At 27.5% G+C, this 27,090-nt stretch overlaps 1 protein-coding gene across 1 annotated transcript; it reads right to left on the reverse strand.

The window, feature by feature from the left end:
* Positions 1-1,752: 1,752 nt before the first annotated feature.
* On the reverse strand, positions 1,753-22,646 carry LOC129969412 (zinc finger C3HC-type protein 1-like). The gene is made up of 8 exons (XM_056083976.1): positions 22,429-22,646; positions 20,889-21,033; positions 18,001-18,084; positions 10,673-10,800; positions 8,136-8,260; positions 7,849-8,005; positions 4,685-4,885; positions 1,753-2,928 (listed from the first exon to the last, which is right to left on the reverse strand). The coding sequence occupies exons 1-8, from the start codon at positions 22,543-22,545 to the stop codon at positions 2,854-2,856; spliced, it is 1,032 nt and encodes a 343-aa protein (XP_055939951.1). The 5' UTR covers positions 22,546-22,646; the 3' UTR covers positions 1,753-2,853.
* Between the last annotated feature and the right edge of the window lie 4,444 nt (positions 22,647-27,090).

Below are 27,090 nucleotides of genomic sequence, written 5' to 3' on the forward strand. Positions count from 1 at the left end.
GTATTGATCGAAACAACAATCCCGGATGCTTGTTGGAATTCCTGGAGTAAGTGGGCCATTAATTTCTGAGATTTTATCGAATTTCTTTGTATAGCACTCATCAGTCTCTATATCTTAGTTTCTTGGGTCTGCTGGATCAAAACACATTCCGCCAATCACCACTCAGCTTCCACTTCTTAATCACAAAAGCCACTGTCGATTTTGGAACGTGTAACTCACTAGAAATGTCCTTTAAGGATCGGCCATTTCCATATCCGACAATTACAATTTTCTCGAAGTCAGATAGCACTGAATTGTGTGACATCTTCCATGCAACTAATGCCTGTTTCCCACGCAATATTCAAGTATAAAAGGTGTAATGTAGAACAGGAGATCAGGACCACAGATATCCTCATTTGCATGGTGTCCAAAAACTTATTGGTAGATAGTATATATATTCTTTGATCATAAAATTTTCAAGGAGAAAAGTAAGCAAATTAGATAAAAAAGAAAATGTGTATTTTAAAATAATTTCATGGGGTGCTTTAGTTCTGCAACCCTAATGGATGAGCCGTCATTGTATTTAGTAAAATTTTACTATTACAGTTTTTAGAAAGAATATAATTATGTATATGTTAAAGCAAATCCAAAATAAACATGAAGCAGCTCAAGATATAAATACACCTCTGTTCATTTGAACTTAATTTATAAAACTCAGCTCCATGATCAAGGATTGTTTGAATAGTTGATTAAATTGTAGCACAGTTATTAGCTTTTATCATAAGTCAACCCAAAATTATTTCAATGCTCTTTTCTTTTACTTTGGGCATAGAACTAATACTTTTATTATTATTTTCTTAAATGGAGTAAAATGCAAACTTTATTAATTTCATTTGGATCAGTAGAGTTTTTAAGTTAATTTATGCACTGAATAATATTTTTAAAAAAGTTTCTTTCATTAACAGACGGTTCAAAAAGGCATAATGAAAAAAAGGTGTTTGAACAATAACAACATAAAACTAATCAAGGGATACAAGAGAAAAAGGAATATATTTGGTAATAGCAACTCCGAACCATTCCGAAAAATAATAATTCAATTTCAATCACTTAATATATTTTTGTTCTTTGTGACTACAGGTATAGTAACCATACAAGTGAAAACAGTAACCATAAAAACTATGCATGCAAAGTTGTGTTTGTTTAAAATCATATATAGAAATAGGGTAAATCAATCATCCACAGTACCATTAGTTTTAAAACTTATTCATTACATCAAAAGAAAAGTGCTCAGATGACTGAAAATTCCCAATATATTTTATTTCAGAAAGGCATATTTTTCATTATGTAATAGCAGGAAGTATGATAAATGACGTCCATATACAAAATGATAATAATCAACTTTTTATTAAATATAAAATGAATTATATTTACATTCACTGGCATGAGAAAAACAGTAGTATGAAACGGACTATTGAAAATTGGAATAATATTTGTTTATATTTTCGCCACTAATAAATTTAGTAGAACTATGAATTTTGAAAACAAAAAAGAATGTCTAAATACTAAAATTAAATTCTAATCATTCAACTGATAGAGAAGGTAATTAACTGCATTGGGAAAATATCTCAAAATTTAACATTTCAGTTTTCATACAATTAATTATAAAATAATTAAACTTTTATACCATATACAAAAATGTAATGAATTTATGACCACATAATTTATATAGATCATAAATAACAGAAATAGTTTAATATTTTAAAATTTACAACCAATAGGAAACAAATAGCTTTTAAAATTTTAAGAAATCAAATCACTGAAAGTTACAAAATTTTGTAAATTAATTTTACTAAAAATTTGGCAATAATTCAAATATATTTGGTCCCTTTTTTTTATTAGTCTTGAAATTTTACTTTAAGCACATTGCCAAATTTACAACCAGTACATCTAATTTCTGTTAGTTTAAATATATAACAATTATCACAGAAGTTTGCAGATGCTTAGTTAAGCTCTCTCTTTTTAGCAAACATTGACAAACAAACTACAAACAGCATAAACAAAAATCATAAAATGAGATACAAAATCTTTTTTTAATTAATTTGCTTATTTGGAACTACTGTATGCTATAGTTCAGTGCAGCAACCCTAAAAATCATACTGAAATTAAGGATTAAGAAAAAAATCATTATTCTTTAACAAAAAAATTACATAATTAGATTTACATTATTATTTATATTTGAAATATGTATAACTATACAATCAATGTAATTCACATTTTTGTACTTCATGCTCCCTACAGGAGATTGCAATAAATGTTAGCATCAAAATCCTGATCTAGATAAATGATAAATATTTATTACTAAATAAAAGACAAATGTTAATACTTAATAAATATTCACAAATTATATAAAGAAGCACAAAAGAATAGAAAACTGATTTAAGATAAGATAACTGAAAATGAAGTACAATTAAAATAATAAATAAATCTTTAAAATTATAATACATTATTATTGATGGTGTTAAAATACATCTAGAATAATGGATGCTAATTTAACATACATATGATGCATTATTAATGACAAAGCAATGTATGTACATCATGAAATAATGTTTTTTAGGTAAACAAAAAACAATTATATTATTTGATCTACACAGGACAAAATATTTTCCAACATAACTATAACAGATTTTAGAAATATTTAACTCAGATTTTTATATTTAATTAGATAGGAGTTATTTTGTATAAAATTGTTTCATTTTGACAAATGAAAATATTAACAAATTAAATCATTTTGAAGCAAATATTTCCATTAATGATCCAATGTTGATAAAAATTTCTGAAAAGTGAAAATAAAATTTTCCATTTTGCATGATATTAGTCTATAATATCACCCCAAGTATCAAGAAGGTCTTTCACATTTCTTATCTGTTCTTTTGATGGAGTATTCTCCTAATAAAAAAGCATTTTTAAAAATTAATGAGGATAATATAAAAATCATAAATATGCAATAAAATTAAGTCAGAAAAATATTTTTTTTTTTTTTTTTTTTTTTTTTTTTTTTTAAATTTTGAAACAATAGAATGACAAACTTATTTTTGTGATTAGTATGAAAAAAATTTATAGTTAATATATTATTTGGAAATATATATTGTCCAAATAAATTTATGAATCTTTCATTATTACCAATTTTAATAACCAAATTTACTAGCAATAAAAAATATTGTAAAAAAATAACATTTAAAAGAAAACCCTCAGTATATTTACTAAGCAAAACAAATAATAAATTAGAAGTAAAAAAAAAAATAGCATTTAACCCATTCACTGCCTGAGAAATTTACAGATGCTTAATTTTATCATAGCTTCCTAAGAGTTATCTTGTAAATAGCAGTGAATGGGTTAAAATGAAAATTCTTTGAAATTTTACATAAATAATATATTATATACATAAATGAAAACTATCATATGGCTATTTTAAATCAATAAAAAAAATATTTTTAAACTAAGATTTTATTACTACCTATGGTTTACATCCTTTAGAGGAAGAAAAATAACTAATAAAAGAGCAGGGACTCATAAAAATAATAATAATAAATTACTTTTTAATACTCAAGTAAGAAACCACTTATTCTATTATCACAACAGATAAATTATCAACTTCTAAAAACAATTAAATAATAGTCCTCATATCAGTATTTTATTCAAAATTTATTCCAGCGTGTTTAATTCCACTTTCACTGTATGTGGAACAAAACTTGACTAAAACATTGAAAAGAGGAAGAACTATAAAAAAAATCTTATCTCAAATCTTAAAACTGTAACTAAAACTAAAGTAACATTTTTAGTATTAATGTCATATACATGTAACACCCACCCTCTATTCGTTTTAACTGAGCAGGCTGGCATTACAAACATGTAATAGATATTCATTATATGTTTATAATAAATGGGAATATGCCTTAAAATAAAATTCATTTTTAACTCTTGACAATCTAAGAATCTTTTAGAGGTCTGTATTACTCTAAAGATTCTCAGATGATTTCTCTTCAAAAATGGAAGATTTAGATGTTGTATATGGTTCTTAAATAGAGCACAGCTATCATTTATTTCTAGACATATGGATATTATAAGCATATAATATATATAGTTGTATGACTTCAAATTGGGCTATGTACATGCAAACATTTCAAAATTTATTATATAAATAAATATTGTATCTTTCACTTTGAAATGAAATTTTTATTTCGCTTTTCCTATCAATTTAATTTGTTTCCTTGACAATTCATATCATTCTTAAACAATAAAATGTCAGGGTTATGGTAGTGGATATCTATCCAAGATCTTGGTAGCAAATGAGTTTATAAATTAAAAAAATAAATTCCGATATTTGAATACAAAACCTTGCATAGAGAGAAACTGGAGCTAAAATGACTCTAAACTCTAAAATTTACTACTCAAACTTATTGTTGATTCTTAAAAGTCAGGCCAATTCAATAAAAAAGTAAAAAAGTACTTCAACAAATTTTCTGTGTGGATAACTTCACAAATATTCTGCAAAGGAAAATTGTTTACAAAGATCATGCTACGATTCAAACTAATTAAATAAGTAAGTGAATGCAATTCACATATCATAAATTTTTAAAGTTTGAGTTTACAGAATTGTTCAATTCAGTTTTAAAGAAATTATGAGAAGTAGGTATCTACTTACCAACTCTGATTCCTGCGGTTCATCCACATTACCCAATAAAGATTTAATAAAAATTTTCCACCCAGGAATTTTATTTATTTCTTCTGTGCTTTCAGAACTAGAATCAGTTTCTTTACAAGAAAAATTTCGCCTATCTTCTTCAGTGGCTATCCACAAACACCAAGGCCTGTGTTCCTCTAAAGGATCAAAATTTTCTTTTTTCTGCCAATAGAAATATCAAAGTATATTAATAAATGTGGCAACAAAATTTAACTTACTGTATTTGCAATAAATTATCACATTCGAATTCTTTCACAAATTTAAATTAAACATATTACATCAAAATAAAAAAATGCAATATTAAAGAAAATTCTTTAAAAAGACTAAAATGTACTTAATTAAGCATGATGAGACAAAATAATATGTCAGTTTATACTTATCTTTATTGATTAATTTTAGTAGTTCCCATATGAAGTTCAACATACATTCCATTATTCAGATATAAACACAACTACATATTCAGATGAAATATTAGAATTTCAATACTAGTCTCATACACAGGGTTGTCATGTGACTGGGAGAACAGGAAAAACACAGGGAATTTAAAAGTCATCTTAAAATATAGTAAAAAAATGCAGCAAAATTTGAAAAATTTCATAAAAACAGGGAAAATACAGGGAATTTCAAGTTTTTTAGTTATGCTTTTCCCATTCAAAAAATGCTAATTAAAGATCCTAATCACAGCTTCCAAAAACGAAACAATACCATTCGCGATTGTGTACTGCAGAAACTCACCCCTTTTCTTTCCTTTTTTTTTTCTCCTTGTATAGATAATTCCAGTTTCGATATGCGAGACAGTTGTTCTTTTTCCATGAGATTTCCGAATTGCAGTTAATGAGCATGCACAAGACTTTTGCAATTGCACGAAAGATTAGAAAACATTTCTCTGGGGAGAGAAGCAACATTCAATCTGCAGAAGCAATGCAGTGGTGTTTAGTCTACTACACTTGAGGTTATTGAATGGTGTGTTTATTATTTCAGAAATTGTGATCTTATTCAAAGTAGATTAGAGAACATTTTTAAATCAATGAGCCTGCTTCAAAATCCATAAGTAGTACAATTTAGATGGATAAAAAAAAAATCAATCCTGATTTTTGCTGATTGGGTTCAAGAAATCATAAAATCAATTTGTTGTGTATTGCTTGCTTTGTAAGAAGATAATAAGCCTAAGTAATATGGGAAAACAGGCACTTACAAATTATGACAAAAGAGGGAAACATACAAGACTGCGTGCTAGTTCAAAAGAATCATTGATGCTAAACTTAGTATCTAAAATGAATGACATATCAAATCCGAAAATGTAAGATTTAATGTTCGAAAATAAACTAATTTTGAACTTTTTAGTTCAAGAACAATAATTTAAAGCTGAATTTTTATGGGCATTAAAACCTGTTGCATCACATTTGTCCATTAATGGATTCAATGATGTAGCGGAAATATTTTCATACATATTTACTAAAAGTGAAATAGCTAAAAAATGCACATTAGGCTGTACAAAAATGTCATACCTGCATAAGTTGCAGAAACTGATGCCCAAATATTTAAATTGGCAAAAATAAATAACTAAAAAAAATTATCTTTCTTTGTAATGTTTTTTAAGTGATCATTAAATTATTTGCATCATGATAACAAAAATGTTTTGTGTTTTATTTCCACCCAAGTCCTTAATTTCGTGTGACTTGAAATTAAAGAGCTTGAGATGTAAAATATCCCTCCCCCCTTCATATATAAATTTTGTCTTGCCAAATTTTAGATAAAAAATACACTTTTTTTTTCTCTGTATGCAAATATAAACCTTCTTTTAATATGCTATTATTTCTAATAACATTAAAACGTTCCTCCCTCTCATTTCTTTTTCCACTCCTTAAAACCATATTCCATTATAACTATCCACATGTTTCCTCGTATATTGAATATATTTACAGGGGAAAAATAAAAAACATAGGGAATTTTTTTCTTTCCAAATTTAAGTGGCAACCCTATAATACAATATCTATATAATAATTTAAAAAATGCATTAAAGAGAAACTTCTTTTGGTAAATGAAAGAAGTTTGAAACATTAAAAAATAACAGACACTTTTTAAATACAACAGTTATTAAGAATAGTAATAATTCCAACTATCTAATCTTGAAAAGCAGCATTCCAATAACTTTTCACATTTAAATTATGAAACTTCCATCATAAAATTAATTATTTAGATAAAGTGAAATTACTTTCCTTCTTGAACTGAGTTGGGCTTTTCCAATTCGATTTGATACGGATCAATATCTTTAACTATAACAGAATTATGATCATAATACAAGTAAAGTTATTTGCATAAAGCTTATGACTTACTGCAAATCCGTGGCATTTATCTATATAAAACTTCAATTAGTATCATAAAAACCAACACATGCAGTTAAATATGAGCTAACTATTAAAAATGCAAGTGAAATATTCATAATTTTATAGTATAATTTGATGAATATTAAAAAGTTATTTTAATTCATAAATTTGGATACAAAAAAAAATAAGCATATAGAACATTGTGCAAGTAAAAAATCTTTTATAAAAATAAAATCAAAGATTGATGGGAAATTATATGATAAATACAATCAATATATAAAATTAAAAAAGAAATTATAGGATATGATTTTCAACTTCACTAATTTACTCATACATTCTTGTAATATAATTTTTTCTCTTCATTTGCATGACAGTTCTAAACAGTTAACAAATTTCTTTTCAAGAGAAAAATGGGGGGGGGGGGATTAATAACAATGTTATAGAGATCTTCATTCCTTCAAAATGTTCAGTAAAAAAATTACCATGAAATGCATAATAGCCTTATAGGTCCCAGTACAGATTCCTCAATATAAAACAAATTTAGAACTGGAAAGTGTTTGCCTTTTTTAAAGTCAAAACTGCGTAGCAATGCTATGACAGCAATAGGAATACCATCCAAAAGCATGCACTAAAAAATATCGGCTTTGAAAACACAAGGTAATTTTCCCAGATTTTTTGCATCACAGAATTGAACAGCAATATCTCTGATCAGCCAGACTGCTGTCTAAGTCTTTCAATAAACAAAAAGGGAAAGAATTATCAATTTTTATGATAAAATGTTAATAATTCATTACTTACTAAACGTTTGATTTTATTTGATGGAGTATCCTCAGTGATGGATAAATCTTTGTTATCTTGGGAAAGAAGAATGTCATCATTGGGAATTAAATTATACGCTTTTGACCATACTGAGCGCTGACAGTTATCACATGATATTAATATCTTTTGTTCACTCCTGAAATTAGTAAAATAATTTTACTTTTAATGTTCAAAAAATACATTAAAAAAACTCCAGCATAAAAAATGAAGTAACAAGTATTATTTATCAATAGGATTTTTTTTAACAGTCAGAAAACAGAAAATACCCTTGCGTTTTCAGAGTCCAGCCAGTAGAAGCTAATGATACAGCTGATTCTCCAAATTCATTTGCATCATCATCATCAATGCCAGCCAATTTACATAATGCCACTACATGTTGTTTTTCCAAACCCTACTGAAAAGGAATAATGCACTGAATAGTAATTCAAATAAAATCAACAATATACAGATATAAATCTTGAGTTGATACTAAATTAAAATAAATACTACCCTTTTCTTTAAGGGAAAAAAAAACAATGTATAAAATAAAATGAGGAACTATACAAAAAAAAAAATAGATTACAAAATCAAACATATATTATCTGTGGAATTTGGAAAATGCATCTAAATAAATTTAATTTTCATTTCATAATATGCATTAAAAAATTTCAAAATGTCTCAAGTGGTATTGAAAAATAAAACTTAAAAATGTTCATCTCAGAAGCATTATTCTTTTCAGAAAAATAAACAAATCATATATTTTTAAATTATGAGTTTTTTTCTTCGAATTTGCTCAAAATAAAATTAAAACTTTATGAATATTTACAGCATATATTAGAATTTTAGACAATGAATTTAACTCTATCAGTTCTGAATGATTCCAAACGGCAGTTCAAGGAAGCCATAGAAAATGCGCATTTCCCCTGGATACCTTAGCTAAATTTCTCCCCTTTCATTAAGAGCAATTGATAAAATAACTGCGACACTGGTTTTCTTTACTGAAGAGAATAGCTCAAGTGAGTTAGGGGGATAAAGAGATTTCCTGACTTAAAGGATGTTGAAGCACATATTTGCTCAATAAATAGCTAAGAAGGGCCCTTTTTGTCAACTAAGGGCCCTTTTTTGCATATCAATCCATTAAAGACACAGACTGATATTATGATCGTTGAGAGGGAAGAAAGGATCTTTTTTATCTCTGAAAAAGAAACACATGTTTTCCAATATTCTAGAGGACCCAAATTTGAATCAACTTAGGAATGAGAGGGTTAATATACCATAATCATATTAACTCACATCCCCTATTCTAATAATGATTCATGGGAATCTTTGCTGCTGATGTTATCTCAACAGATGTCACAGAAAGACAATTTTAACTTTTTTCTTATAAATGACAAAGATGTTGTATCACTAGTTCATTTCAATTCAACTCTTGCCCTGTAAATGGAGTGACAGCCAATAGGATGAGAAATAGGGTCATTTTTATTCATAAATTGTTTGAAAGGGCAAGAGAGATTTTTTTGTCCACTAAATTACAGTTTAAAAGAGAATATTTGAAGATTTGTCAAGTTCACAATCTAAAAGCATTTTACAAATATTGAATAAGAAGAAAATAGTAAGCTCTAACTGAATTTTTTGAATCCATCAATACTTTTTTGATAGTGAGCAATCTAAAATAAAAATTAAACTAATCTAAGATTAATAGCTACATAAATTTATTAACAGTTATTCTGTACACTAAAGAAGCTAAAATGTTCAGACAAATAATCCTTGTGAATGTTGAATGGGAAACAATAAATAACTTACATTTATAATAATTTTATAAGAATGCATTTAGCTTCCCAAATTTGGCAGTTCTTTCAATAAGCTATGTTCAGATAAATCTGACTTTAAAATAGACATGCTATACTATTTGAAATTGCAGGCTAAAAAAAGTAAATCATTTTTCACAAATAATTTGTTTATGCTTTCTTCTTCATCCCAGATTTTTCCTCTCCAAATCTTTGCTGACATTAGTCAGTGCGATCATCAAATTCTGAAATATGGCATAATCTTTTCTTACTCGGCTTTTCTATATTTCAATGTATAAAGATTGCACTGTATAAAAGAACATTTTCCGAAACTTTATTGAGAATTAGTAAGAGAAATTAATCAAATCTTTGTAACCTGAAAACATCTATTCTATTTTTATAAAAATATATAAAATATCTATACATAAACTCTTTGAAACTAAACAGAAAGAATGAAAAAAAACTCAGTTTAGCCATCACTAAAAGTATTCAAGCAATTTTATGACTATGACAAGTTAAAAATCAATGACTAATAAGAATTTCTTCAAAAAAATCAATTAAAATGCATTTTAAAACTAATTTTCAAAACATTTTTCTTTAAAAATAGCTAATGGCTGTAATAATCCATTAAATATGATTCATATATCGAGTCTGCATAAAACAATTTTTGTGCTTAAGATAACATTACTGTAAATAGCTGCTGCAATTAAACTCAGATATTTCACTGATTTGAATGTTCTATAAAAAAAAAAAAAAAATGTAACAAAACTTGCAGGTGTAGGAAAAAATATTAAATATTTAGATGCTGATTATTTGTTTAATAATTTTGAAAGTTAGTTTATAAATAAAGATTACAGTATCAAGTTTATTTTTAAACATTTTTTAAAGCTCCTTCCACATAAATAAAAATATATTTGAATACAATACAAAATTCTAATCTTTAATTATTATTTAAATTTTATTCCTGCAATGCTAAATTAATATTAATTCAAATTAATTTTTAATAAAAAGTGTTTCGTTATTTCTTAATAACTTACCAACAAAGACAAAATCCCTTCTTTCATTTGTGGAAAATGAGACTGAAATTCTAGACTTGACTTAAGACGCTTCGAAAAATGTTTTAGAGATTCTTCTTTTGGCATTGAAAGCATTTTTACAAAGCATTCTACGTGAAATGAAGAATAAATGAAAAAGTCAATCATATTAAAGCTAAAAAAAAGTTCATAGAATAATTTTAGATATATAAATATAGAATAAAATAAAGAACATCACAAACAAACTTATAATATTCTATGCCAAAATTACAACTTATAAAAATAGTTACTACATAACTGCAAGAAGAAAAAAAAATGCTACTAAATTCCATTCTATTATTTTATTTCTGCATAAAGTAAAAATTTATAAAGCATAAAGTTTAATGCAAAATTCCAGAAAGAAAAAGCTGAATAGTTTTAGAGACAAACTTATAAGTATTTGTATGTTCAAGCCAACCACCAACTAACAGAATTTGACCAAGGTCTGACAATATAAACTGTTGAACAGGTAAATAAATAGATCATACTCCATTGCAAGCCATTCAAGAGCATAAATATTCAAATATGAAGCTATTATATTAAAAATGATGATTTTATACAAGTTCACAAAGATAAGCATATCAAAATAAAACAGAAAACTTCCATTATATTGAAAAAAAATTTTTAAATACAGATTACATGAAACACGAAGATAATAGAACTACTAATAATGTTTTTTCTAATTCTAATAATACTAATACCTTTCCTATGCATAAAAATAGAGTAAATGGGCTGAAAGGAAGAAACTTTTGGGGAAAATGTTTTTTTCTCAATGATGGGAACTAGGTTTTACCAATGTTTTGCACTGGCTTACTGCAGGTGAACTTTGATTTTTAGTGATTTTTTCCCTTCATAATATGATGATCATATGAGGAGATATCAGAAGGAAGAATTTTTAAAAATATAGAAGCATAGTTAGCAGTTCATAGGTCTTCCTTACTGCATAAGGCCAGGTTTAATCACAGAGCAGCACTTTTTCTTTCAAGACCTTGCTTCTGCCTGTGTTTTAAATGGCATGTTTAAACATAAATGTTTTGCACTGGCTTACTGCAGGTGAACTTTGATTTTTAGTGATTTTTTCCCTTCATAATATGATGATCATATGAGGAGATATCAGAAGGAAGAATTTTTAAAAATATAGAAGCATAGTTAGCAGTTCATAGGTCTTCCTTACTGCATAAGGCCAGGTTTAATCACAGAGCAGCACTTTTTCTTTCAAGACCTTGCTTCTGCCTGTGTTTTAAATGGCATGTTTAAACATAAATGTTTTGCACTGGCTTACTGCAGGTGAACTTTGATTTTTAGTGATTTTTTCCCTTCATAATATGATGATCATATGAGGAGATATCAGAAGGAAGAATTTTTAAAAATATAGAAGCATAGTTAGCAGTTCATAGGTCTTCCTTACTGCATAAGGCCAGGTTTAATCACAGAGCAGCACTTTTTCTTTCAAGACCTTGCTTCTGCCTGTGTTTTAAATGGCATGTTTAAACATAAATGTTTTGCACTGGCTTACTGCAGGTGAACTTTGATTTTTAGTGATTTTTTCCCTTCATAATATGATGATCATATGAGGAGATATCAGAAGGAAGAATTTTTAAAAATATAGAAGCATAGTTAGCAGTTCATAGGTCTTCCTTACTGCATAAGGCCAGGTTTAATCACAGAGCAGCACTTTTTCTTTCAAGACCTTGCTTCTGCCTGTGTTTTAAATGGCATGTTTAAACATAAATGTTTTGCACTGGCTTACTGCAGGTGAACTTTGATTTTTAGTGATTTTTTCCCTTCATAATATGATGATCATATGAGGAGATATCAGAAGGAAGAATTTTTAAAAATATAGAAGCATAGTTAGCAGTTCATAGGTCTTCCTTACTGCATAAGGCCAGGTTTAATCACAGAGCAGCACTTTTTCTTTCAAGACCTTGCTTCTGCCTGTGTTTTAAATGGCATGTTTAAACATAAATGTTTTGCACTGGCTTACTGCAGGTGAACTTTGATTTTTAGTGATTTTTTCCCTTCATAATATGATGATCATATGAGGAGATATCAGAAGGAAGAATTTTTAAAAATATAGAAGCATAGTTAGCAGTTCATAGGTCTTCCTTACTGCATAAGGCCAGGTTTAATCACAGAGCAGCACTTTTTCTTTCAAGACCTTGCTTCTGCCTGTGTTTTAAATGGCATGTTTAAACATAAATGTTTTGCACTGGCTTACTGCAGGTGAACTTTGATTTTTAGTGATTTTTTCCCTTCATAATATGATGATCATATGAGGAGATATCAGAAGGAAGAATTTTTAAAAATATAGAAGCATAGTTAGCAGTTCATAGGTCTTCCTTACTGCATAAGGCCAGGTTTAATCACAGAGCAGCACTTTTTCTTTCAAGACCTTGCTTCTGCCTGTGTTTTAAATGGCATGTTTAAACATAAATGTTTTGCACTGGCTTACTGCAGGTGAACTTTGATTTTTAGTGATTTTTTCCCTTCATAATATGATGATCATATGAGGAGATATCAGAAGGAAGAATTTTTAAAAATATAGAAGCATAGTTAGCAGTTCATAGGTCTTCCTTACTGCATAAGGCCAGGTTTAATCACAGAGCAGCACTTTTTCTTTCAAGACCTTGCTTCTGCCTGTGTTTTAAATGGCATGTTTAAACATAAATGTTTTGCACTGGCTTACTGCAGGTGAACTTTGATTTTTAGTGATTTTTTCCCTTCATAATATGATGATCATATGAGGAGATATCAGAAGGAAGAATTTTTAAAAATATAGAAGCATAGTTAGCAGTTCATAGGTCTTCCTTACTGCATAAGGCCAGGTTTAATCACAGAGCAGCACTTTTTCTTTCAAGACCTTGCTTCTGCCTGTGTTTTAAATGGCATGTTTAAACATAAATGTTTTGCACTGGCTTACTGCAGGTGAACTTTGATTTTTAGTGATTTTTTCCCTTCATAATATGATGATCATATGAGGAGATATCAGAAGGAAGAATTTTTAAAAATATAGAAGCATAGTTAGCAGTTCATAGGTCTTCCTTACTGCATAAGGCCAGGTTTAATCACAGAGCAGCACTTTTTCTTTCAAGACCTTGCTTCTGCCTGTGTTTTAAATGGCATGTTTAAACATAAATGTTTTGCACTGGCTTACTGCAGGTGAACTTTGATTTTTAGTGATTTTTTCCCTTCATAATATGATGATCATATGAGGAGATATCAGAAGGAAGAATTTTTAAAAATATAGAAGCATAGTTAGCAGTTCATAGGTCTTCCTTACTGCATAAGGCCAGGTTTAATCACAGAGCAGCACTTTTTCTTTCAAGACCTTGCTTCTGCCTGTGTTTTAAATGGCATGTTTAAACATAAATGTTTTGCACTGGCTTACTGCAGGTGAACTTTGATTTTTAGTGATTTTTTCCCTTCATAATATGATGATCATATGAGGAGATATCAGAAGGAAGAATTTTTAAAAATATAGAAGCATAGTTAGCAGTTCATAGGTCTTCCTTACTGCATAAGGCCAGGTTTAATCACAGAGCAGCACTTTTTCTTTCAAGACCTTGCTTCTGCCTGTGTTTTAAATGGCATGTTTAAACATAAATGTTTTGCACTGGCTTACTGCAGGTGAACTTTGATTTTTAGTGATTTTTTCCCTTCATAATATGATGATCATATGAGGAGATATCAGAAGGAAGAATTTTTAAAAATATAGAAGCATAGTTAGCAGTTCATAGGTCTTCCTTACTGCATAAGGCCAGGTTTAATCACAGAGCAGCACTTTTTCTTTCAAGACCTTGCTTCTGCCTGTGTTTTAAATGGCATGTTTAAACATAAATGTTTTGCACTGGCTTACTGCAGGTGAACTTTGATTTTTAGTGATTTTTTCCCTTCATAATATGATGATCATATGAGGAGATATCAGAAGGAAGAATTTTTAAAAATATAGAAGCATAGTTAGCAGTTCATAGGTCTTCCTTACTGCATAAGGCCAGGTTTAATCACAGAGCAGCACTTTTTCTTTCAAGACCTTGCTTCTGCCTGTGTTTTAAATGGCATGTTTAAACATAAATGTTTTGCACTGGCTTACTGCAGGTGAACTTTGATTTTTAGTGATTTTTTCCCTTCATAATATGATGATCATATGAGGAGATATCAGAAGGAAGAATTTTTAAAAATATAGAAGCATAGTTAGCAGTTCATAGGTCTTCCTTACTGCATAAGGCCAGGTTTAATCACAGAGCAGCACTTTTTCTTTCAAGACCTTGCTTCTGCCTGTGTTTTAAATGGCATGTTTAAACATAAATGTTTTGCACTGGCTTACTGCAGGTGAACTTTGATTTTTAGTGATTTTTTCCCTTCATAATATGATGATCATATGAGGAGATATCAGAAGGAAGAATTTTTAAAAATATAGAAGCATAGTTAGCAGTTCATAGGTCTTCCTTACTGCATAAGGCCAGGTTTAATCACAGAGCAGCACTTTTTCTTTCAAGACCTTGCTTCTGCCTGTGTTTTAAATGGCATGTTTAAACATAAATGTATTGTAGTATCATTGAGTATTATTTGTTTTATTTCACCAAAAAAAGACCATCATGGCAAAGTGACCTCTTGTTTATGAAAAGAGCTGAGATGTTGCTAAGACATGATTTTCTGCCAAGCACATTAATCCACTATGATTAGACTAAATACTGCAACAAGAAAACGTTTTTTATTCGGTAGTACACATTCTATTTGCAATAAAGATTATATGCATTCTACTATATGCAGATTTATAAGATACACATACATTTTGTATTACAAACAAAACAAAAAATACTAGAATTACTTTATTCTTAATAAAAATGTAAATCAACTTAATATATAATTCTTTATTTAGTATGCTGCTACTTTTACAGTTAGTGCATCTTACAAATTACATAAAATGAGATTTAAAAAACATGGCAGACAATAATATTTGGGGCATTTTTTTTTTTTTTTCTCCTTATTTCAGTCAAATTTGGCACGAGTTAAATTAATATAATTACTAGAAAAATATCACTCAATTTCAGTTTAAGTAGATTAATTAGTTCAAAAAACACGATGCAAAAGGAAATGCTGAAATTCAGCAAGCAATCATGGCAATTAGAAACATTAAAACTTTTAACTAATATTAAATAAGCACAGAAGGAACTATATTTTAAATAAACGCATAGTTAGATTTAGCAATTATGGATAGATGCAGTGAATAAATTGAATAAATTTATTAACTGCTTACAATCAGTTCTACCTTGATGAATTAATGCTTCTTAAAAATCGAGGTTATAAATGCACAAATTACAAAACAGTAAGAGAAAGATCGATATTTCTCATATAAATGAAAATCTATAATGATAAAAAATAAGTGAGGATATATGCTGAAGACAGCATTTCCCGAGAACAATTATATGATAAATAATTTAAAAACTAATAAGTAATCATTTTGTCACATAATCTGCTGTATGTAAATAACAGGTAGATCAGCAAAATTTGATATATTAACACATCTTCTCATTTATTGCAATGATCTCTTTAAAAAAAAATAACAATTTTTACATTATACTAACAATTTTACCCAATGAATAATTAAAATAAAAATTTACAATATACTGAAATTTTTAATAATCAGAAAACATATAATTAAAAAGATATTCAGCAAAATTATACATAAGTTCTTATAACCTAGATGTTAAACTTTCATGCTAAACACAAAATTGTTTCAACCGTAGAAATTCAGATAATCTAGAAGAAGTTTTAAATACCTTTTCACTTTACAGTATAAGAGAAAACTAAATATAGCCATTTTATAATCAGTTTAATGTCTATATTAAAACAAAATAGATTCAAGCCACTATAACTGAAAACAAGGGGAAAAATGGTGGATAAAACTAACTATTAATAAAGTATTTGATTTTCAGCAAGAAAAAAGAATGAGTAAATTATTTCTTCAGAAATAACTTCGATTATAAAATTGTGGGCAATTCTTTTTTAAAAAGAAACATTTGTTCTCAACAAATATATGTTGATACCATTTAATTAATTATTAAAAACAAATTAGACATAATTATTCAGCTTATCAACTAGTCTACAACTGCATTTAAATTTTTCAATCAAAAATAATTCATAAAATTAACCAAGATTCACAATACGTAGAATAAATGTGAGCAATAAACAAACAAAAAACATAAGATGAATAAAATTTTTCAATTATTTGTGATCTTTTCCCTAAGAAAAATTAAAAATGCTTAAAGTATGATGTTAAAATAAATCATTATGAAAGAGCAAGTACTGAAAATATATTTTAAGAAATAATGAGAATATTTTTAAACATTAACAAGATACAAACAATGGCTAGTTTGTATCTTTTAATATAATCAGAAATTTTAACCACTATATTTAACATTTATTAGGTTTGTAAAATACAGTGATCTCTCAGATAATCCATTAGAAAATAAGCAGCAAAATCCACAACTGATATAAACTGAAGCAATTATTTTTATGTGAATCGATGCAAATCTCTTTCATTCATTATAAACACTCAAAAATAATACAAAAACTAATTTTATAGATAATAAATACTATATTAAATAACAAACAATTTTTTTTTCTTCAAATTTTTCTTGATGACGAATGATGAAGAAAGAGAGATGCAGTTATTACTGTTTAAAAAGGAGTCCAGGATATAATTTGATTCCCACCCCCTACCAATAGTCATTTGAAGGTAATAGAGTAAATATTTTTGAGGCTTTGAGAAACTTTATTTTCTCATTCATCATGCCATAAAGAATGACATAATCACTAAGTTTAGCTTATGTGACATCACCTACGTAACATATTATCACTATGTATTATGTGACATCATCTACAATTTCTGCCAGGGTATATATACTCCCCTTCTCCAGTATTATAAAATTAGGGAAAATCATCCCTCTATAAAGACTTCAGATATCAGAGTACTATCTAGGGATCTTTCACATGAGAAGAAACAACACCACATTAAGCAAAATAAAAGTCCTCAGCAACATTAGGAGAGAACATTATTAAAGTCTGAGATAAATTGTTCTCAAAAGATATTGAGAACTGAAGCCAATGAAAACTAAGGTATTTTCTTTTCAAATTAATTTAGCAAACTACTATCAAAAATATTTTATAAAATCTTAAGATTTTGATCAAAAATTAAAACAAAATTGCATCCAAAATAATGTAAATATATCCAAACATGTGCAATGCACAAAATTATAATGGCAATGATTATATATAGAAACAGAAAATACCTGGTGCAGGAGTGATTGGCCATGGACAATGAGCTTTGTGACTGCTTTTCAGATTCTTTAATGTTTTTTCAACACAAGCTTTGTCTGAAAAATATCGAACATAAATTAAATGAATACAAGTATGTAAGTAAATGGATATAGGTATGTAAGAAATGAATATGAAGTTAAATAAAATACAAGTACCATAAATTTTTATGGAATTGAGGAAAAAAGAATTCTGTAAATTTAATCATCAGCTATAATTACTAAATTTCAAGATGAAATTTCAATTGGACAATGCAATCTAACAAATTATGTAAAATCTAACAAATTATGTAAATTTTTTTTAAAAAAAAGTAGCAAAAAATTCATGCAAAATTTGTACAATTAAACTGGAAATGTCAAAAAGACAATTTTTTAAATTTTAATATACAATAAAAAAATTTTTGTGTAATATTTTTGGAAGTTATCGCAAAAAAGTGTCAAATTCTCTAATTCTAATAAATGTATACATTATTCTAATTTTTAACTAATTAAAATTTTAAAAATCTACACATTTGGATGAAGGAACATTCTCATCCATTAAAGTATATATGTGCAAAATTTGGTAGCTTTTTATCAAATGGTCTACATCCCTATAGCGTAAATACATGTATTGATCCTTTATTAATTATAGAGATCAAAAATTTCTCTAAAATTCAAAAGCATTTTCATCTCCAATAGGTTTCTTATTTCATTTTTTTTCTTACATATGAATATCATTTTTAAAGCACACATAAATCACATTTAATTAGATTTAGATTTATTTATTACTAGCCACCAACCAGCTGGTTCGCCAATCTAAATGTTCGTTAAAATTTTAATAATTAAATATTTTATGCAATTCCTACTTTAATAGCTTCTTCATCAAAATATTTCAAATATAACTTCAAATATTTCAAAATAACTTCAAATTTTGATAGTCATATAATTCACTCATAATATAATAAAAGCCTTCATTCATAACGTAATATGTATCTCTCTAATTTTCGGTTAGCTCCCATAGAATTTATAATTTAAATTAAAGTGGAAAGGATAAATCTTCAATTAATATAATAATATTTTTTTACTGAAACAAAGCATTTTTTGTAATATGATTACTGAAAACAGTCACTGAGCGTTTAAACTTTATGGGTACTAAAGAATATCTTTCTTAATTTATGTAATATTTCAAGAATTTGTCAACAAAATTTTCTCAGATTCATCTTGACCAAATCGATTCATTAACAATGTTTAATTTTAAATGCATCAAACACTAAGAAAATAAAACGAATCGTTTAAAATAATAGGTTGAAAACAGGTTAAAAAACTACTTAAAAAACGATGTACTTAAAACTACTTGGCATGTACAAAAAATATATAACATAAATACAATTTAATTACAAAAGCATGCAATTAACCTAAAAATAATTTAAATCAAGTCCACAATTAGTCACAACAATCAGAACACAATGCACATGCATGAATTTTCAACGCCAGTTACAGTAATGCAAATGCGTGAATTTTTCTACGCCAGTTGGGGTAACGCTATGCAGATTAGAAATTTTTAATTTCCTTCATTTTATTTTATTTTAATTCAAAAGTACTTAAGATTGAATCTGAAAGAACAATAAATTAACAATGTTTAATTTTAAATGCATCAAGCATTAAGAAAATGAACAGAATCGTTTGAAATAATCGGCCAAAAAATCTTATGCCTAGCCTTTTTAGCGTGGGAGAAAAACTGAAGCCTTACTCATTTTGCAGTGGGGAAAATGAAGGGGTTTTTTTGGCGGAAAAGTTAGTTTTTAATTAATAATTAAAATTCTAATTAAAAATTCAAAAAAGGGACCCCAGGTGCACATTCCGACCTCCAAGGTATACATGTACCAAATTTGGTAGCTGTAGATCAAATGGGGCTTTCCTGTCGAGCGCCAACACACACACACATTGAGCTTTATATAAGTATAGATAAATCAATTATATCACAATTTATGCAAATTAGATTTTCATACATATGACAATAAACACAGAATTTGCACTTTCTAATAAACACTTTCTAGTTATTAAACCATACAAAAATTTAAAATATACTTATTGTAATGGTCTCAGTAAAGTAATATTCAGTATAGTTTACTTTATGCCATTTTTTTACCAACTAATTGTAATACCCAGAGATTAAAAATATTCAAGCATTCTACTATTCTCCTGTTAATGGGTAACAGACTCACAATTTCAGATATACTTGAACTTCAGGGATGTGATTAAGAATTGAGCTTTTTATTCCTTTATTATTATCACAAAACAATGAATCTTCAAATTGCAGATGACATTGCACCTCACTTTTAAGTATACATTTTGTTATAAGATATTTGTTTATTATAGATTTTGTTATAGAATATGCATGTGCAAATAATTTTTATTGATTTTCTTTTTCTCTTAATCTAAATATATTTTTCAATTATAATTAAATATTAGCATTAATATTTTAATTTCATTTTTTTAATTTTTTGAATGATTAATATTATGTTGTTTTTCTTATTTTCAAATTTATTGATCTATTTTCAGAGAAAACACCACAAAAGTTCCTGTTTTCCACTATTTTCAGAAACAGTTTATTCAATATTTTCTACTTATTTGATAAATCATCTCTCAGATTTTATTTTTGAAGTAAAATTCTGAATGGATAAAGCATTTTAAAAGGATTATAATATTTTACAGAAAAATAATTTTTACAATAAAAGAATTGTTTCTGAAAGGGTTGATCCCAGGTAATGGTGAGCACATCATCAAATTATGTATAAATTCCTATATATTATTTTGTACAAATAAAAGATATGCCAAAATATAAATTATTCTTAAAATAAAATATATAAATGAATAATACATACATGCTTCATATAATTCTATCTTTGGCTCTGGAGCAGACAGTTTGGCACCACAAGTTTCACATTCAAGAAGATTAGAATTCTTACACATCCATCCATACTGAGAACAAATAGCTGGGGACATGACAAGAGGTCTACCTACCCATTTCTATAAAAAATTAATGAATAAAATCCTTAAGCTCTCAAGTAAAAGAAAATAAAATTCAATCTCAAATTTTGATGATGAATATAAGCTTTTCTAAATAATTAAAGCTTTAACAATCATTTTATTCTGGAAATATTCAGCAAAATACAACAAAATAAAAAATATAGTTTATGATAAAACCAATAAAAAAATGTTTTAATGCAGAACAATTTCCATAAGTGAAAGTTTGCAACACATTTAAAATATTAATACATTTACAAGTTTAAATCAGCAGATGGTTTTAAAAACAAAATTTCATCTTTCAATTTTTGACTGTTTATATAATGATAATATATGAATTGGCCATAATCTTCATGGCATACTTTTGCTATATAATAATAATTACTTAAGATATTATGATGTATTACAAAAAATATCCGATTGTAAAACAAATACTTTTGCAGCTCTAATAATAAAGAAATTCTAAAAGGGAAATTTAAATGCAGGATATGGATGCAGGAATGCAGGATAATATTAAAATTTAGGAGGAAAGGAAAGATTTTGTAAAAAAATCTTCAACAAAGGAAGGGTACTGCTACAGTTAGCATACAAAAAACAAAATCTATTTAGAAGCATTGTTCCAATTTTTGAAACTATGCCAAGGCCGTTAGAAATCAACTCATCTGAAATAATATAAAAAGAAATTTTATATTTTAGAGAAAAAAATTGTTTATTATAACAATATTAGGTTTAAGAACACTAGTACAATAACCACAGAAAGGCAAGATTAGAAAATGAACTTCATAAAAATGGCCAAAATGAGAGATATTCAATCCAAAAATTACACTATCTTTGCCATTTTTTTTAAAATTACAATCACATCAAGCATTTTCAATACCAATCAACTTTCACTTGTTTTTTTCTACAAGCTACTGCACAATTTTAGAGCTGTATATAACATCTTATTTTCAATTTGCATGCAAAATTAGTTCTTTTTTTTTAAATATATTTAGTTTACAGTGTTACTGAACAAAAATTAAATTTTTACTATTTAGATATGCCAATAAATTTTAAGGAAAGGCAATACAAGTTATTAAAAGTTTCTAAATAATCATAATTTACAACTATACATAAATTTGTTATATCATGGATGAAGTTCAAAGACTTTATTTTTAAGAAACTAAACATAATTGTTTACTTCACTTATTAATGATTTCTTATAATATGTTAATTCAGTTTATATTTCAGTTCACGATACAATGTAAAAATAATCTTGTACAGATTTAGTTGCTGGAAACAAAACTGAAATTAATCAAAAGCTCAATTATTTTTAAGTATTAAAAACACATTAACCCTTACAGTTTCTACCTATATTAAAGCTAGGACTATTATATAAAACATTTTATAATATATTCCTACTTGTCCCTCAATGTAAGTTAAAATTCTCTTTGCAAAGCTTTGCTCTTCCTTTTCATGCGAATCTACGCCAGCAAAATTTTTGAGAAAATTGTCTAAACTTTTTCGATCAACAGGCATTTTCTTTTATGATTATAGAATCGGACTAGATTCTATACATTGAGAAAAATTCTACAAACAATTTTAATAAATGTGGATAATTCCCATCATAAACAAACGAGGCGCGGTTAGAAGAGAAAGTTGAAGTTAATATAATTATTGCCATATTCAAATTCGGAAATAATGATATTTATTTATTCGTTGTCGCCCTGATGGAAAAGTGATCAGTAAAAAACATTTCGTTCAGTTGATAGAGTAGAATTAATACAATTTAATGTTTCCTAGATCACACTTAAGCAAAAAAAGACAAAACTGTATTTGATTAATAGTAATTAATCTTCTGAAAACTATTATTTCAAAACGCAATAGAGAAAATAAAAAAATAATAATGATCTATCATGATACCTTTCGATTAAAGAAAAATTTATATCAATATATCTTTACAAAAAAAAAAAGCAGAGTGCAACTAAAACGTTAGAATTGCAAAGAAACTATCCTAATAAATATAAAAATAAAATAAAGTTCTTTTTCCTTGCATCTTTGCCATTAACTGATACAATTGCTACTCGATTGTCCTTCTAATCTTCTGAATTTACAATCAAGACTCAGACATCAGAAAACGGTGATTCCCCCACTTTCTTAAAACTCTGACTAACTTCAGATTAAGTCGCTATTCATATTGTAAACTGATTCCCAGATTCTAACATAGCTTGGACATTTTCAGCTCTTATAACAGCAAACCTTAAAAATCCAAACATTAACAAGACTAAAAGAAAACCTACAGCTGTTTCGTGCTTTCATAAACAATGAAAGAATGAAACAGGAATATTGGAAGACTATTCTAATATGCTTTATTGGAAGTTCTTCAAACTAAAAATTCAGTTGTTCGATCTTTGTGCAACAAACTATTGATGGATTCCAAATCTTATGTGAAAGAAAGAAATAGAAAAGTTTCACATAACCAACTCTCCTCTCCACTCTTCATTTTATGTTTCTTAAACTAGTATAAGAGAAAATATAGGAATGAAGAAGTGTTTAACTAAATATATTATATTATAATATTAAAATATTTAGTAATAATTTAATCATAAGGAAAAATTATTAAAAGATTTCTTAGGTATGGGAGCATAGGACTGCCATAGAATCTTGCCTATGTTATCAGAGATTAGCAGGTTCGAGTCCTAAATTGCACTAGAGATCTGGTGTACGTACAATTGGAGATTAAAGGGTTGGAATAGGTAGTCTTCCATGTGGCGCCAGTAGTAGCGCAAGATATTGTATGGTATTTCTACGATGTTGCTCGATGTTCTGAATGCCGGTTAGTATTGGGAAGATATCATTCTCAAATTGAATTTATCCACTGTTGTGTGAATTTGTGTTACTTAATCAAATTGTCCCTTAAAATAAATTTGTGTATGTATGAACTCCCCCTGCCTTCCTCCGTTTCGGTTAAGTCTGACCCCCGACCAATTTTAGTCATAAAACAGCAGGGGTTTTTTAATCGTATGCTTTAGAATATTAATATCTTTTTTTCTTAACCCTTTCGCGACGGACGTGTCATATGTGCATCACCTACGAACATTTCTTACCCAGTCATTTTTGGAAATCGAACTCAATAGTATAATGAGGATAGTATAGTTTGCACATTATAACAATTTGTAAACTATATAACAAGTAAAAGAAGTAAAGGAAATTCCGATGCGGACAGCTTTTTTCAAGTGCTTTAGCCAATATTTTTCTACATTACTACGAGAAAAAATAACTAAACATAATTTAATAAACGGTTGGAGATATAGTGATGATTTATTTTTGTTTAACATAGATAACACTAATGTTGTTATTGATTGTTATCCAAAAGATTCAAGTTTAACTGAAAACAAACGAAAGTCAATATAAAGCTGCCTATCTGGATTTAAAAATAGAAATTTCTAATGAAAAACTTTAGTAGGGTATTTACGATAAAAGGGAGGAATTTAACTACAAAGTAATTAAGCTTATTAATTGCCATTCTAATTTAAACTCTAAAGTTTACAAAATTTGATTTTCTCACAATTTAAAATGTTTAAAAAAATTGTAATAACAAAATTTCGTATATTGAAGAAACAAAAAATCTCATTAAAAACTCAACTTTTAATGATTTTCTCAAAACTTTTTTACAATATAGAAGTTTTAATAAGAGAAGATTTATCTATTTTCCAACATAATCTATTTTTTTACAACTAAAAGCATGCTTTCTAGCTTATTCTTTTTGTTTTAGCTCAATAGATGGCGCTGGGATCGTTTAATTTATTTCTTATGATGACGTGCCCTTTGACCAAGTGTTATAGGCGTATGCTGCTTTAAACGCGGGAAAGTTGAATATAATTTAAAGTTTGGGTTTCCACTGATAGGTTTATTTTCTTCAAAAAAGTTTTTGAAGTTTTTTCTTTCAACTGGTATGTTCTTTGCTTTCATATTTTATTGATATTTTTTGGTTGTGTGATTTAATGGATTTATTGTAGTTTGGTTTGATTCAATTTTGCTGTGGTGTTGCTTAAATTTACTCTTTGAAATAATATTTGGTTTATCATTATGTAAATTATTGTCTTTGATTTTATGATATTAATTCTTATCTTCAAAAACCTCAATTACTTGAGATTTTTGGACACGAGGGGGTCTGTACTTGGACGATAGTCAGACCCCTCAAAGAAAAAAAAAATCCCTGTTTGAATCCACGCATGAGGGTGATTTTCAATTTTGCTGTGGTATTGCTTAGATTTGAATTTTGAAATATTATTTTGCTTATTATTATGTAAGTTATTGACTTTGATTTTATGATGTTAAATCTTATCTTCAAAACCCTCAGTTCCTTGGAACTTTCGGGACACGAGGGATCAGTACTTGGGCGACAGCAAGATCCTCACAGAAAAAAATCCTTTGTTTGAATCCCTGTCTGAGGGTGAACCTTGAAAAAGTCTTCAAGAAGGATTCACCATTTCTTTCTTTTTTGTTCCATTTTTACATTTAAATTTAATATTTATTTCTAATTTGATTATGTAAATTCTATAACAATATTTGTAAATGAAATGTTTTAAAATATGTCATCATAGAGAATGTGTTTGAGTATGATGTCTCTCCATGGAACAGACCATTAGACCTGCATCTACGAATTTTGATTTAGATATATTTTAGAATATGGAAATTTGCACTTCGGGATTGTTTTTGAATTTAAAGTTAAGAGAATTTTTTACTTTTCCATGAAAATATCAGAAAATATTACAGCACAAAATATTGCAATATCAAATAATTTACATTTTGCATTAAGATTCAAAACATTATTAAACGATACAAATTTACTTGCTGTATAATTTTTAAAAATTTATCTTTAATTTTTTTAAAAAAAATTAAGCGTGTTTTACGGCAATATGTAATGAAACTCAAATTGTTTTCATTTTTGCTACAAATATTCTTTGTTTATTTTGTCCATATAAAGATACAGCTGGGTTACTATATTGTGCATATTTGTTTAAATTATGCTTTTAATAGGAGGTTCGAAATTTTGTTGCACATTACAATTAAGTTTTTAACTTTAGAAGTAAGCAACGTTGATAAAAAATTTTTAATTCATTCCTTTCTAAGCACTGATGTTGATGCTATGATGTATAAAGATATAGCATCACGTTCTTTCACATTGACATCCTATTAATATGCAATAAATGTTTTTTAATAGGATATATTTTTATTGCACAATTCTCTGATACATAATGTAAATTAGGATATATACTATACAGCAAACATAAAATTTTTAAATTGAACTAATCTACCTTCTTTTCTCATATTTTTAATAAGGTTAATTTCAGAGGTTTTTGTATTAGTTGAAATTTAATCACTCCTTTTTGAAATTAAATTTTATATTTTAGGTGAGATGACAGAATATTAGGGAGGTTATTTTTTCAATGATAAGAACATTGTAAGAATTCGAAAGTTCGAGTCGCATATCTGTCAAAATTAGGTCCCCCCTTCTAAATACGCTATTAAAACCAAGTTACATAAAATAACTAATTCAAATTTTTAATAACCGCCAATTCCTTAGAAATATTGAATGTATATGAAATATGTAAATATATCTTATATGCATATGAAATATTCAAACAAATAAGATATAGAAACATGGTTTACAAGACAATAAAAGTTTTAAATCTTTATTTTGACTCCCAAGTAAACTTTTGACGTCAATTAATTTTATTAAGAATTAGTAGCAACTAAACACAACAACCGACAATCATCTTGCTCTTGAAACTTTGCATAAAAAATTTATATAAAAGTCATGAAGCAATAGTGGATCAGTTTTCTTGTATTTAATTCTTTAAGTGATCGAGAAATCATTTTTTTTCCCTCGTTCGTATTTGTTTATATATTTGATACTTTCTTTGCTTATCAATATGTATGTTTTCTGAGGTGCAAATATCCTTCAAATTTCGACTTCATATTGAAAAGTATTAGCGCTAAAAGCAAAATCTAGAAATATTTGACCAAAGTAATCGGCCTCCTAGAGGGTTAAATAAATTTCCCGAAATCTGTGAAGCT

This window comes from Argiope bruennichi, chromosome 5, assembly GCF_947563725.1.
Source record: "Argiope bruennichi chromosome 5, qqArgBrue1.1, whole genome shotgun sequence".
In the NCBI taxonomy this organism is placed as follows: Eukaryota; Metazoa; Arthropoda; class Arachnida; order Araneae; family Araneidae; genus Argiope; species Argiope bruennichi.